Source organism: Penicillium cataractarum, assembly GCF_028827025.1.
Source record: "Penicillium cataractarum strain IBT 29864 chromosome Unknown utg000002l, whole genome shotgun sequence".
Taxonomy (NCBI): Eukaryota; Fungi; Ascomycota; class Eurotiomycetes; order Eurotiales; family Aspergillaceae; genus Penicillium; species Penicillium cataractarum.
In genome coordinates, this window is record NW_026622738.1 from 4,429,193 (window position 1) to 4,442,902 (window position 13,710).

At 50.3% G+C, this 13,710-nt stretch overlaps 5 protein-coding genes across 5 annotated transcripts; 3 read left to right on the plus strand and 2 right to left on the minus strand.

The window, feature by feature from the left end:
- Positions 1-174: 174 nt before the first annotated feature.
- Positions 175-1,430, minus strand: axeA (putative acetyl xylan esterase; the record flags this gene model as incomplete). Its single annotated transcript, XM_056696564.1, has 3 exons — positions 175-828; positions 892-1,148; positions 1,214-1,430. The coding sequence occupies 3 exons, from the start codon at positions 1,428-1,430 to the stop codon at positions 175-177; spliced, it is 1,128 nt and encodes a 375-aa protein (XP_056558776.1).
- A 1,973-nt stretch (positions 1,431-3,403) lies between these two features.
- On the plus strand, positions 3,404-5,236 carry N7496_003634 (uncharacterized protein; the record flags this gene model as incomplete). The annotated part of the gene is made up of 1 exon (XM_056696565.1): positions 3,404-5,236. One exon carries the CDS (start codon positions 3,404-3,406, stop codon positions 5,234-5,236), a length of 1,833 nt encoding a protein of 610 aa, XP_056558777.1.
- Positions 5,237-6,171: 935 nt separating this feature from the next.
- On the plus strand, positions 6,172-8,998 carry N7496_003635 (uncharacterized protein; the record flags this gene model as incomplete). The annotated part of the gene is made up of 12 exons (XM_056696566.1): positions 6,172-6,243; positions 6,299-6,359; positions 6,425-6,728; positions 6,793-6,880; positions 6,948-7,092; positions 7,146-7,151; positions 7,215-7,350; positions 7,417-7,507; positions 7,594-7,991; positions 8,369-8,593; positions 8,672-8,729; positions 8,837-8,998. 12 exons carry the CDS (start codon positions 6,172-6,174, stop codon positions 8,996-8,998), a joined length of 1,746 nt encoding a protein of 581 aa, XP_056558778.1.
- A 699-nt stretch (positions 8,999-9,697) lies between these two features.
- On the minus strand, positions 9,698-11,480 carry N7496_003636 (Elongator subunit ELP3; the record flags this gene model as incomplete). The annotated part of the gene is made up of 2 exons (XM_056696567.1): positions 9,698-11,121; positions 11,177-11,480. 2 exons carry the CDS (start codon positions 11,478-11,480, stop codon positions 9,698-9,700), a joined length of 1,728 nt encoding a protein of 575 aa, XP_056558779.1.
- Positions 11,481-11,822: 342 nt separating this feature from the next.
- N7496_003637 (succinate--CoA ligase (GDP-forming) subunit alpha) lies at positions 11,823-13,211 on the plus strand (the record flags this gene model as incomplete). The annotated part of the gene is made up of 7 exons (XM_056696568.1): positions 11,823-11,989; positions 12,056-12,084; positions 12,141-12,267; positions 12,330-12,392; positions 12,486-12,511; positions 12,568-12,650; positions 12,711-13,211. The coding sequence occupies 7 exons, from the start codon at positions 11,823-11,825 to the stop codon at positions 13,209-13,211; spliced, it is 996 nt and encodes a 331-aa protein (XP_056558780.1).
- Positions 13,212-13,710: the final 499 nt, after the last annotated feature.

Sequence of the window (13,710 nt, forward strand, 5' to 3'; positions counted from 1 at the left end):
TCTGACATTTGGCATCTGGCCTGTTGGGCATGGCTAGCTCATATTTCCCAAGAGATTTTGTCCCGCACCATGAAATATCTAACAGGAAGCCTTCCACATACAGTGTACGTAAATTATCCAAGACTGGTTGAAAAAGACTACTTATCATTGATGGAGTATGCGTTAAGAGCTTAATTACAAGCACTGGGAATACCAATCATTAGCGTAAGTGCACGTATAACCTGTGGCACACACAGTCGGCCCTGTCCATCCAGAGCCTCCACACTGTCCCCAATGCGCCGCCACGCCCGTGGAAGTCGAGGTGCTCGAAGTGGAACTTGTCGTTGTCGTGCTGGTCTTGGTGGCCGATGCGGTCGTAGTGGACGATGACGAGCTACTCGAGAAGCCAAACCATTCCATATCCTGCGTCCCATGAATGGGAACCGTATGACCAACACCCGTCGCGTAGATACCCTGGAGATTAGCGCCCCAATTGGTGGTTTGGTAGTTTGTTTCCGGGGTATTGGCGAGTGTCGACTCAGGTGAGTCATAGTTGTATCCGAAGACGCCAGCCCACTGCTTGCAGGTCTCGTAGTAGTTCTGCGGGTAGAGAGCCGTGTCAGCGCTGCCGTGGTAGATCTGCATTCGAGGTCGTGAGCCAGAGTATCCGGGGTACATGTCTTCGGCGATGCCGGCCCAGACGGCGGGGGTGCTGATAACGTCGCCTTCGGCACAGCTGCTGTTCCACGCGTCGACTTGGTTGGTGGAGGAGTAGAAGCAGCCGGCGCTAACGCCGGAGTAGACTGTCGCTGCTGCGAAGAGTTCGGGATACGTGGCTGCCATGACGTTCTGCGGCGATGCAAGTCAGTTGGGATTGTAGAGCGATGGATCAAAAAGACAGGGGCCACTTGCCGTCATCATGGCGCCAGAGCTGGTTCCCGTCACGAATACTTTGCTGGTGTCTGCATTGTATTCACTGATGGTCCAGGTCACCATGTTGGCGATGGAGTTGCTGTCCCCACCGCCGTTATGGGTCAGAGCAGACTGAGAGCTGACATCCCAGCAGGTCCCGCTGTAGGGGCTTTCAGGGTAGATGACAATGAAGCCATACTGCTCCGCCAGCTGAGCGTAGGGAGACCCGGTGTAGTATGCCTCAGCGGTGCCAGTGCCTAGATAATTCTTTGTTATTGCTTCCCCCGAGACAAGAGAGATTCAAGAAGGAAACTCCACTCACAATAATGAATGGCGACGATAATTCCAGGGTTAGTGGCCAAATTATTCGGGACATAGATATACATCAAGGTCCCAGAGGCATTGTCTCCAAAGCTGGTCACTTGTTGAAGCGAGCCCGCGGTGACTCGCTTGTTGACATCCTTTCCCAAAGTTCTGGCAGAGGACAATGTTAGATAGAGGAACAGAGAAATAAGAAACGAGAAAGATATGTTCTTCATAATTGCTATATTTTGTATGAATCAGGTGCTGTTGAATTGAGCCCCGCCTTGGGCCGTTGACAGTGGGATATCCCCAAGCTTTTATCATGATGAATAGGTCGAATTTACCCTGCCTCTAGATTGAATTTCTCTACTATCAAAGATCATTAAATTTTCCGCGACGTTTCGAGTAATGTTGGATTTTGGCTGAATTATCGATTTGCTTAGCATCCTCGGACGAATGGAAGAGAGTGGGTTACATCTCCTCTCTCGTATCCCATCCGTGCGGTTCCCCAGGCTAAATTAAAGTAGATGAAACCGCCAGGGAACAGCGTTTCCCCGCATTGGCAACGGCTGCAGGCCGTAATCTGCAGAATTCGGAGTTCGACGTCGTGAAGAAACCCCAGATTTATCCATTAGACTTGGTTTAAGATGGATTTTGCAGATCCGCAAATCCGTCCTTTCGGACCGATCTCCTTTCCTAATGTGGATCCGTGTCTGAAGGTGATTTAATACTTCCGCAAATAGTCTTCAGTCAAATCAATCTGCAGAGAGATAAAAGCACGAGTGTGAATTTGCATTGGCGATGGTCCATTAGTCCGCTTTGTCAGCGGAGCAGATTCTTGCCCGAATCATGTTTTTGGCGAGAACAATAGTACTGATGACGAGGAAAGACCAAATAAGCTCCTGGCCAATACTTAAGCTGGGCTACTCACCCACATTACAGCGTCTTGGCTATTTGATGCCAAAATACAAGAATGTCCTCTATCCACCCGCAAATCAGAAGCGAAATATCCGTTTACCTATGGAAATAACTAAACAAAAGAGCTTTCATCATCTACTTTTTTGGTTCCTATGGGAATTATTTCAACCAGAGAAGACAACACGACTCAGTCTCGAGTCAAATCACTTGAATGAAGTGTCCTCACAGATCCATGAAGTATACGTTAAAACTGATGTCAAACTGTTTGCTGTTTGCAATACTAGACATATCTCAGTCCCCAGGCATTCCTCGGAGGGACTTATCAGGTTACCACACCTTATTATTTCCAAGAAGGAGGTGATTTTGAATCATAGGCAGACCTTGAGAAGATTGATAAAGGCTTCTCCTGATCCCTTAATCTTATTATACTCGGAGATTTGCCGCAGCTGACAAGTTGCTGACCTACGTGATGCTGACAATGTCCTCGACAATGTTCTTGTCAAGATATAGTTCAATGACGCACGAGGAAGAAGGAAATAGGGAGGAATGGCAACGTTTGCCACATCTAAGTACTTCGAGTTGTTGAGACCCGATTACTGTAATGTGTGGGGTAAGAGGCGGAGATAAGACTCGAGGTATGTAGTGCTATGCGTGCACAGTTTATGCATTTTCAAGAATGATGGACCTTATTGGCTTCCACCGTTGGTACCGATTCGGACAATTGGGTTTCTAGAAGATCGAGGAACCGGGGAAATGTCCATGTGTTTCGGGAAATTATTGAAGCGCGGGGAAATTGGTGTCGTGCATTTCCCCGACTATCAAATATGGTGGGGCTTGCTTAAGCCCAGTTTGGCACTGATCTTACAGAGGCTTCCTTTAAAATCCACCAACTTTCCCGGTTGCCCAGTTATTCGTGTCTCTTTGGGCTTTGACGCCCCCACTACGACCATTGACCCATCATTCTGCACATATCCTGTTGAAGCTTAGTGGTTTCTAGTCCGGCTGCATGGACATTCGGCAATTTCCCCACGAGGGCATGCAATGATACCAAGCTCCTCAAAACTCCTAAGCTTCCCGTCCCGGGTCGATATGGTCCCACTTGACCCCGCAAAGATGTTTCTCGGAGTCTATACATTGAGATGCTTGCGGGGAAATTGTGACATGCTGCTGGCTCGACTGGGACGGTGAAATGTCGGGGCTTCCAAACAGGGCGTATAAGTAGCCATGAAAAGCCCTGCATTCCTGTGATTCTTTAGCCCCATTAATCCTCTTCAATTTGAGAACTACAGCCATGCGGTTCGAAATTGGGCCTGTTGCGGCCATCGTTGCTGTATGCGCACCGCTAGTCAGCGCTGCTCCACCAGTCCACGCTGATCATGTTGTGAAGCCGCGAGCCCACAAGCCCAATCGCAGCAGCTACAGCTTCTCCTCCATGACGTCGACTCGTTATGCGACCCCTCTGCCAACCTCGTCCCCGGTGACGACGTACATGCCAGCGGCCTCGATGAAAGCCATCATGCCGTCGGGTGTCAAGACCACCACGTGGAACAAGAATGAAGCGAGTGCGTCGGACTGGGACAATCCTTACGGCCAAGCTGAATGGAACCGTCGCTGGGCTACTTTCATGCCAAATGTATCCATCTCAACTTTCAGCGTTACAACAACCGTTCAGGCCACTCCGGTGCCGTCTTCCTCTCTCGTCATGCCACCGCCAGCCGGATTCAGCTACAGCGATGCGCCAAATGCGAAAGATTATACCTTCCCCAAGGACTTTATCGTTGGTGTGGCTTCATCAGCGGGTCAGATTGAAGGTGCTATTCAGGACGAGGGTCGCACTCCTAGTGTTCTGGACTACTTCAACTTCAATGCGGGCCAGGCTCCGGACTATATCACCGACTGGAACTACTATTTCTATAAGCAGGATATTGCACGCATTGCTGCTATGGGTGTTCCATACTATTCCTTCTCCATCTCTTGGACTCGGATTCTTCCGTTTGCCGGTGCTGGCACCCCCGTCAACAAGGAGGGTATTGACCACTACAACGACCTTATCAATACCTGCCTCGAATACGGTGTGAAGCCCATGGTCACTATCGTGCACGCTGACGAGCCGTATGAGTTTGTGATGGATGGTGGAAACGTGACGAGATCCTACCTTTCCACCAACTCTGGGGCTGCCAATGGCACATTTGTCGACTCATTCGTCTACTACTCCAGGATCTTGTTCGCCGAGTTCGGTGACCGCGTGCCTATCTGGATTACCATCAACGAGCCCTACTATGAATCTGGTAATCTCGAGGGTATGTACAACTTCCTCGAGGCACACACCCAAGTCTACGACTTGTACAAGTCAATGGGCGGCAAGGGAATGGTATCGTATAAGAACGCCGACAACTTCGGCGTTCCACTGGATCCCAACAACCAGGAAGATGTGAAGGCTACCAACAGGTATCAGGACTACCTTCTTGGTATCATGTCCAACCCAACCTGGCTGGGCAAGGACGTTCCCGAGAGCGTGACATCGACCTGCACAAACGAGTCTCGCGCACTTTCTCCCGAGACCCTCGCCCGGTACAAGGGCAAGTCCGACTTCTACGCAGTTGACCCCTACACGGCGACCTTTGTCTTCCCACCGGATGACGGTATCGACGCCTGCGCCAAAGACCCGAACCATTCCCTGTGGCCAAACTGTGTCAACACCACATCAATCAGCTCTAACGGATGGGAAATTGGCTTTTACTCCAACTCCTACCCCTATCTCACCCCGAAGTACTTCCGCGCTTTCATGAACTACATTTGGGATACATACCAGCCGCAAGCGATTATGGTCTCCGAGTTCGGGTTCCCAGTCTTCGCCGAAGCTGAGGCGGAGCTGGCGTCGCAGCTGAATGACCTGCCCCGCTCCTTGTACTATGAAGCTTTCCTTACGGAAATATTGAACTGTATCCATGAGGACGGTATCAACATCATTGGTGCCATTGGGTGGAGTATGCTTGACAACTGGGAGTTTGGCTCGTTCGATGAGCACTATGGCATGCAGGTCGTCAATCAGACCACCCAGGAGCGGTATTTCAAGCGCTCTTTCTTTGATTTTGTTGACTTCTTCCACTCACACGGTCTCTAAATATTGGCTGTTTAGAGGTTGGGTATAACCATGATTAGGGAGAACAACCTTGCATCTTTGAATTCTTCGTATCCTCTCTTCTGTGCTTTCTTAGCTTATGTTAAGGATTCATATTGAGGACATCATATCGCATAGTCGATTAGAAAATTTGTCTGTCTTACGCCTACTAGTAGAGAATAGTGTCTGCCAAAAGCTGGCAATAAATCTCTTGGAAGGATGTAACGAGGATGACCTTGAACGTCAGTAGCAGAAGAGGTCTTTAAAAAGCCCTTTTCGGGGCCACGGTGCCCCTCATTCCGAGGCAAGCTAACCCGCGCGACGTTACATTAGCTAACGTAGCCAGAGAAGGGCAACTAAAGTCACCAAATCTATATGCCCGACTTGTATAGTTTAGTGTCAACCCGAGAGATATCCCGATCCCCGCACCGGGATAGCGATCTCATTGCTGAGTCCATGGGTAGTTCATGTATTGATAAGCATCTTAAATGATGTCTGCAGGGGCAACGCAGCAGAATAAACCTGCACGCAATATTCCGGGGGAATTCACGCCCGGTACTACCCCGGAGAGTTGATCACAGTCAACCGACGATCCCCCGCACTTCCCACGAGGCACCCCGAGACTCCGGTGGAGGGGCAAGAAAATACACCAGTCCGTAGCTTCCCTGATGAATAAAAGCGCTCTGTCGAATTATTCCATCGACATGAAGGGGAATTTTCCGTTGCATGAAGGGGAAGTTATGCGGTCGTCAGCTGAGATATCCATGTCGATTCGCGGGGAAGGAACGCATCGTGCATGATGCTAAGCCGACAAGGGTTTTTGATGAAAGTCGTCAGAAATAGTGCTTGCCTTTTCCCCGGACCTATTTAAGTGGAGATCTGATTCTTCACGGAAATTCTTCTTTCAATTGAATGACAATCCACTCGGTGCATTAATCATGCTTCTAAAGAAGAACCTGGTTGTTGCTGGCTTGGCTTTGGTACAGGGAAGCCTTGCTTCGTTGCAAATTGTGCGTTTCCCTGGTATTACATATGAGAGTTGAACAAGTTTGTTAATATGGCCAGGTTCCTGCTGCAACATGGACAGCATCTGGTACAAATCAGCACGTTCAGGCTCATGGTGGCGGTATGCATAGAGACAAAATAATACCATTTGTCAACTGTACCCCATAACTGACCTCACCTCCCTAGGAATAATCGAAGTTGACTCTGTCTACTACTGGATCGGCGAGAACAAGCTAAACGGAAGTGCCTTCCAATCCATCAACTGTTATTCCAGCACCAACTTGGTGGAATGGAGCTTTGTTGGAGAGCTACTCTCTCTTCAAAGTAGCGGAGACCTTGGCCCGAATCGAATTGTCGAGCGCCCGAAGGTCATTTATAACGAGGCAACCTCCAAATATGTGATGTGGATGCACATTGACGACAGCAGCTATGCGGAAGCAAAGACTGGCGTTGCGACAGGTTCCAGTGTTTGTGGCAAGTATAACTATTTGTGAGACTCACTGAAGCTATCCGATCTCTATTAACAATACTCGGACTGACTCGGTTACTCCCAGAGGTTCATTCCAGCCCTTGGGCTTCCAGTCGCGCGATATGGGTCTTTTCAAAGATGATGATGGGTCTGCATATCTATTAACAGAGGATGTAAGTGTGTTGATTGGCTGTGCCTTCGCCATCCACGATACTACATAGTTCTAACAATTATTGGTAGCGGCCAAACGGGTTGAGAATTGACCGGTTGACTGACGACTATACCAACGTTACTTCCAACACGTACCTGTGGTCTGACCACATTGAGGCTCCCGCTGTGTTCAAGCAGGATGGCGTGTATTTCATGTTCGGATCCCAGTTGACAGGTAAGTGCTTTCCCATCCCACTACGATTTGAGCTAACCATAACTCGATGATAGGGTGGTGTATGTTTATTATCTCCCAAAGGAACAGGATAAACTCGATCGAGAGCTAATATGTTCCTGCAGCTACAAACGATAACAAGTACAGCACTGCTACGAGTCTGAGTGGCCCTTGGAGTTCTTGGGCCAATTTCGCTCCCAGCGGCACGAACACCTATGACTCCCAAACTACATTCATTTTGGGAGTGGGTAACAATGTAATGTATGTCAAGGAAGAAGCCTCTAAGAAGAAATTTGTGTGGTTCGACTTATTGACTAATTTCACCAGGTACATGGGTGATCGATGGCTGTCCACCAACCTCATGGCATCAACTTATATCTGGCTTCCATTGACTTTGTCCGGAACAACCGCCTCCCTCGTACGTTTCTCTTACACTATTTTTCAAACCCCATACTTTTACTTGAGCCAAAGTTCAATCTGACCAAAACATTCTAAAACCCACAGACAAACGAAGATAGTTGGATCATTTCCACCCAGCAGTCCTGGTCAACTTCCCCTACAGAAACCACTCCCGAAGCCGAGTCTTCCTCTAACACGCTGTCCAACGGTGCTGTAACCCTTACCTGCAGTGGCTGTTCAGGCAGTAAATCAGTAGGATACATCGGAGGCTCCAGCGATGGAACCCTCCAGTTTAACGGGGTCACCAGTAATGCTACCACCAAGACTACAGTTCAAGTGAGATATGAGAATGGTGATTCAAGCCAGCGCTACGCTACAGTGACTGTGAATGGAAACCCTCAGATTCTGGCATTTATTCCCTCGACGAATGGAAATACGCCTTTCTCGTCGACGCTGAATGTTGAGCTTAACGCGGGAAGTTCGAACGTTATTACTATCGCCGGGTATGGCTCGGGATGGGGTAAGTGATTGATGCTGATCGTTTTTGATCTTGAGATATGAGTTGAGTACGAAGAGATAACTAATTCGATTGTATCTTTCAGGCCCGGATATCGATCGCTTGGTGGTTCCAGAGCTGTAGTTGGGCTATTGAGACATGCCCATGGTTTGCCTGGACAATATTCAGTGATTCAACGTCTATCGGGGAACACAGTATGACGAGAGAGTAGATAGTTGCCATTTGAGTATATAGCACATGCACACATTATGGGAACAGACAATTCCATCACCTATTCTATGCATTCCAAGTGTAGAGAGTCAAAAACGGCCCGAGTTCCAGACAAAGTCGGGGGTGCCTTGCGCCTGTCCGAAAACGGCTTAGGGCCACGACGAGCTCCGCCCGCCAACCTCCGTATCTTCAGTCACTTGCTCCTCCATCATCATCACTGCTCCTCCCTCGCCCTGGCCTTGCGATTCAGTACCTTTCAATCGGGCTGAAACAACTCTTCTCCTGCAGCGCTATCGCATATCTCCCATTCCGAATACCTTCTCCCCGTACCGACGCCAAGATGAAGCCCGTTGTGTCGGCGTTGAACGCCTGGTCTTGGTAGGCCTTCCCCCATTCTAGAGGATGGCCTATTGTCTTTGGAGGTTCATAGCGTCTAACAATCTTCTCTCTTACTAGTGTCGTTATTTCAGTCTTCGCAATCGTTATTCTCTCCGTCCTCGGCTCGCTATACGGCGTACGTTCCTTGGCCCCCCGTCCATGCTGGCCCCATCTTGCGCCTAGGCATCGACAAATATTGGGCTATCTTAGCATGAAATACTGACACCTTTGCTTTCTCCTCAGAGCAATCACCACTCTTTTACCGGCTCCGAAGAGGACCCTGAAGATGGTCCTGCAGTTGCTGCCTCCATCTATGTCGCTGTGATGGTCTATGCTGTACGTCATCTAGCACCCGAATCCTACCCGGAGTTCGAGATACCCCACGAGAGAGAGAACCTGTGCTAATATTCTTCCTTTACTACCAGGGATTCTTCGTCTTCTGTGGCTTCCAAGCCTACCTTCACATTCGGGACAGCCGGGGCGGTGCCATATCACTTCGTTAAAGCGCAGAGCTCTAAAAAGAAAAACCAATTACAACAACAACTACAATAACACATCTTCTCATTCGGTGTCGGAACGGTCCTTTTTGTCATTTTTTTCAATCATTGGGGGGTTTTGATATATTTCGGTCTGTCTTTAGGGGAATCATGGGTGACCAGGGTCTGAGAGGGCGGGGAAGTTCTGAAACGGATCAGCGGAGGTTGTAATCAACCAGGCACTTTCGATTAATCGCGCTATCCCACGCTTATTCTCCTCCTGTGTGGTCACCGGAGTCCGTCGGTATGCAGCAGTCAAGTCTGCAGTTGCTCTCTTATCAAGGAAGACATTTTGCTGGGCAGGTATCCCGGTCTTCCCTTTGCTCGAGTATGCATACACAGACAGCCTTTTTTTTCTGCGCGATATGTACATAGCGGCTCGGAATTATTACAAGTTCTTATCTCTTGATCCTTAGCAGGGATACTTTGCTATGTGTCGCAATCAAGTATAGACATCTCATCATTGTTCATCATTATGTCACAAGAAACCACTTTTGGAGCGTGCTCCCCTAACGCCTGGTATATGCAGAATCGACCGATATGACCTCTCCCCCTGGAATACTTGAATTTATTCTTCGTCCTCGTACGGGTCCAGCATCTTGGACATGTAAGGACCATCCAGAGTGTATCCCAAACGCGCGTAGTAGCTACGCACACCGACACCTGAGATGACGCTAATCTTGGTGCTTCCGTGCTCCTCACGCGCGATGCGCTCGGCCTCTTCCATGAGTAAGGTTCCGAAACCACGGTGTTGGAACTTGCGAGCATCACGTCCGTGAAGAGGCACGGCAGAACCATAGACGTGCAACTCGCGAACAATACTAGTCTGCTGACCAGTGAACTCAGGGCGGAAAGTGTGAGTGTCACTGCACTTGCGCAGACGAAGCAGGCCGATGAGAATATCCTGCTTGGGATCTTCATAAGCCAGGAAGGTCTCCCAGCCACCGTTCGCGGCATAGTCCCGACGAATGAGCTCCACCTGCGATGGGCGGATCTTGTTCTTAACCTCGTTGATGCCGACCTCTCGTGTACGGACGTCACGGCAGGTTGTTCCGAAGTCCTTCATTCGGGCCAGAGCGAGCTCGCGCAAGTTACCGTTCTCGACACCGGAAGTGACGAGAGGCATGGGGATATCACGCTGGACACGGTAGATACGAGTCCATGGAGGGACCAATGCAAGAATACGAGCAACGAGATCAATCAAAGCATTGGGAGTGTAGTTCTTGTACCGACCAGTCCGCCACAGCTCGTAGAGACCGGTTCCACGGATAACAAGAGTAGGGTAGATCTTGAGGCCGTCCGTGCGGAAGGCAGGGTTCTCGAAATATTCCTGGAACTGGAACAGGTCGCGCTCCATTCCGACGTTGGGCAAATCAGGCATCATGTGGCTGACAACCTTGAAACCGGCATCCTTGGCGAGCTTAAAAGTCTCGGCGACAGCCGCGACGGTGTGGCCACGATTCGTGTCCCGCGCAACATCCTCATACAGACTCTGCACACCGATCTCCAGCCGGGTGCAGCCGTAGCGAAGCATGCTGCTCAAATGGGTATCCAAACAGTAATCTGGACGGGTCTCGATTGTGATACCGACACACTTGGTGTTACTCATTTCGCCTGCCAACACGGCCTCGTCCACGTTGTCCGTTTGGTAACCGCTCAGAGCGTTGTGAAGCTGAGAAATGAAGGTATCGCGATAATCCTCCGGCAATGACATGAACGTTCCACCCATGATAATGTATTCCACTTTATCCACACTGTGGCCCAGAGACTTGATCTGATCCACTCGTCCTCTCGCCTGCTCGAACGGATCGTAGCGAGCGCGAATCGCACGCATCGACGTCGGCTCGTATCCGGTATAGGATTGTGTAGAGTACTCAAAGTCGGAATCGGGGCCACCGGGGCAGTAGACGCAGATGTTACCGGTATATGCGATATGGGGGCATCGGTGAGGCTTGCACATCACAGCGACCACGGCAATACCGGAGGAAGTTCCTGTGTGGTGGGATTAGCTTCGAGGTCTAGTCGGTATCGAATGGGCTTGACTCACGGATTGGCTTCGCGATCAGCTTCGGCAGGATATATTTCTTATAGTGTTCTGGCACGGCGGCAATGATAGCCGTCAGTGGCGGTTGACTTGCTAGGGAGTGCTTCTTCGCGATCATGCCCCGCAGCTTGTTGAGATTGATGTCCTTTCGCGGCGCCGAGATGTCTCTCTGCGACTCGTATTCTTGAATGAGCGCATTCGCAATGTCGGAGCATGCTCGCATATATCGCTCATTCTCGGGGATCAGCTTGTTGTTCTTCTTCGCCGTCTTCTTATTGACCGGCGCGGTCATGGTCATGGTGGCCATGGTGCAGGAGTTTCACCGCGCAGCGGCGACTGGGGTTGCCACGAGGCACGAGACACAAGACAGGAAATAGGCGAATATCGAAGAGTGATCGAGATAGATGCCGGGATATTCGCAGTGGTGGTGGGGTTGTTGAAGCGATTAGATAGAAAAAAGTTGGTGGCCGAGGCAGCGATCCGAACTCAAGTCGGGTCCGCTTAAGTAAAGATTTGTCCCGAACGAAAACTCCCGGGCGCGCATCCCGAATCCTTTGCTAACCTCTTCCCCGAGTCAACCTCTTTCCTCTCAACCTCTCCTCTCCCCTCTCCTCTCCACCCCCCTCCCTTCAATTACATTCTTGCAGTCATGCAGGCCTTCAGCCGTAACACCTTTTCGGCCGTCCGCAATGTCGCTGGCCAGCAGCGCCGGACCTACCTTAAGGCCACCTCTGCCTATGCCGACACTGTGAACAACCTGCGGATCAACAAGGACACCAAGGTTCTCTTCCAGGGCTTCACCGGAAAGCAGGGAACGTGAGTATCAATCTTCCATGTCAAACCTGATTCCATGCGCTGGGCGCTGACGAATTCTTGAAATAGTTTCCACGCCGAGCAGGCCATCGCCTACGGTATTTATCCTCTCGTCGCGATCGCGAAAAAGACCACTCGAACTCATAAATAACAGGCACGAATGTCGTCGGTGGTACCAACCCCAAGAAGGCCGGCACCACTCACCTCGACCGCCCCGTCTTCGCCACCGTTGCCGATGCTCGCAAGGAGACCGGTGCTACCGCTTCCGCTATTTTCGTTCCGTATGATATCCGCTATGCTGCCCCCAGATGATCGCAAGAAGACAATAACTAATTGCAATCAGTCCTCCTCTTGCTGCTGCTGGTATCGAGGAGGCCATTGCTGCTGAGATGCCCCTTGTTGTTTGGTAAGTGCTTCCGGCCCCCGAGCTCCCTAAGAGCTCCCCTTTAAAAGTACACTTTTTTTAGAGCCCGAGCTAACTGTCTTGTTTGCACTACAGCATTACCGAGGGTATTCCCCAGCACGGTACGAAACGAGTTTATCGCCTCCGAGTGGAACCCGATCTAACATATACCCCATAGACATGGTCCGCATCACCGACATGCTCAAGACTCAGAACAAGACCCGCCTGGTCGGCCCGAACTGCCCCGGCATCATTGCTCCCGTAAGTGACGATCCTCGCCGACAGCTGAACGTCATATCCTTATACAGTTCGCTTCTCTAGGGTCAATGCAAGATCGGTATCATGCCCGGTTTCATCCACAAGCGCGGCCGTGTCGGTATCGTCTCTCGTTCCGGTACTCTGACCTACGAGGCCGTCAACCAGACCACCCAGGCTGGTCTCGGTCAGTCCCTCGTCGTTGGTATCGGTGGTGACCCCTTCTCCGGCACCAACTTCATCGACTGCCTGAAGATCTTCCTCGAGGACCCCGAGACCGACGGTATCATCATGATCGGTGAGATCGGTGGTTCTGCCGAGGAGGACGCCGCCGAGTTCTTCAAGGCCAACAACATCCACAACAAGCCCGCTGTTTCCTTCATTGCCGGTATCAGCGCTCCCCCCGGCCGCCGCATGGGTCACGCCGGTGCCATCGTCAGCGGTGGTAAGGGTGGTGCCGACTCCAAGATTGCTGCTCTCCAGGATGCTGGTGTCATCGTCGAGCGCAGCCCTGCCTCCCTGGGCAAGGCCCTGCTTGCCGAGTTCGTCAAGCGTGACCTTGTCTAAATTCCCAGTCTGAAGCTCTGCTTTTGACGTTTTTGTGCTCTCTTGGTGTCCTGGTTCTTTGTTGGAAGACTGGGGGTTCGGAGGTATATTTACCATTTGTTCAAATGGTCATCTGCGGTTCATCTCATTAAGCCGCGCCTGTATTCTTTTTCTCCTTTGTGTTAGAGACCCTTGAAGTAATTAGTTTCGTGTAACTTTTACTTTGTTGACTTTCCACTATGGTAGATGTACTTTTAAGGGTGGCTCGACACTTTGTACTGCAACGACTAGCAGTACTTCAAAGGCAACCTGTCAGCCCAGGCGGTTGACCTATAACATTGAGCTGGCTCAACTATATGCCTGCCATTCTAATTGAAATGAGGTCGTCTTGACTTCATCTCAAAGATCTTAAATCCAGCAGGCATTGCTATATAAGCCTACTACCGCTTCTTCACAGTAAATCAATAGATATCAGCAAATATAACTTCGTTTGTATGGAGCTATGGCTCTCGAAAGAGCT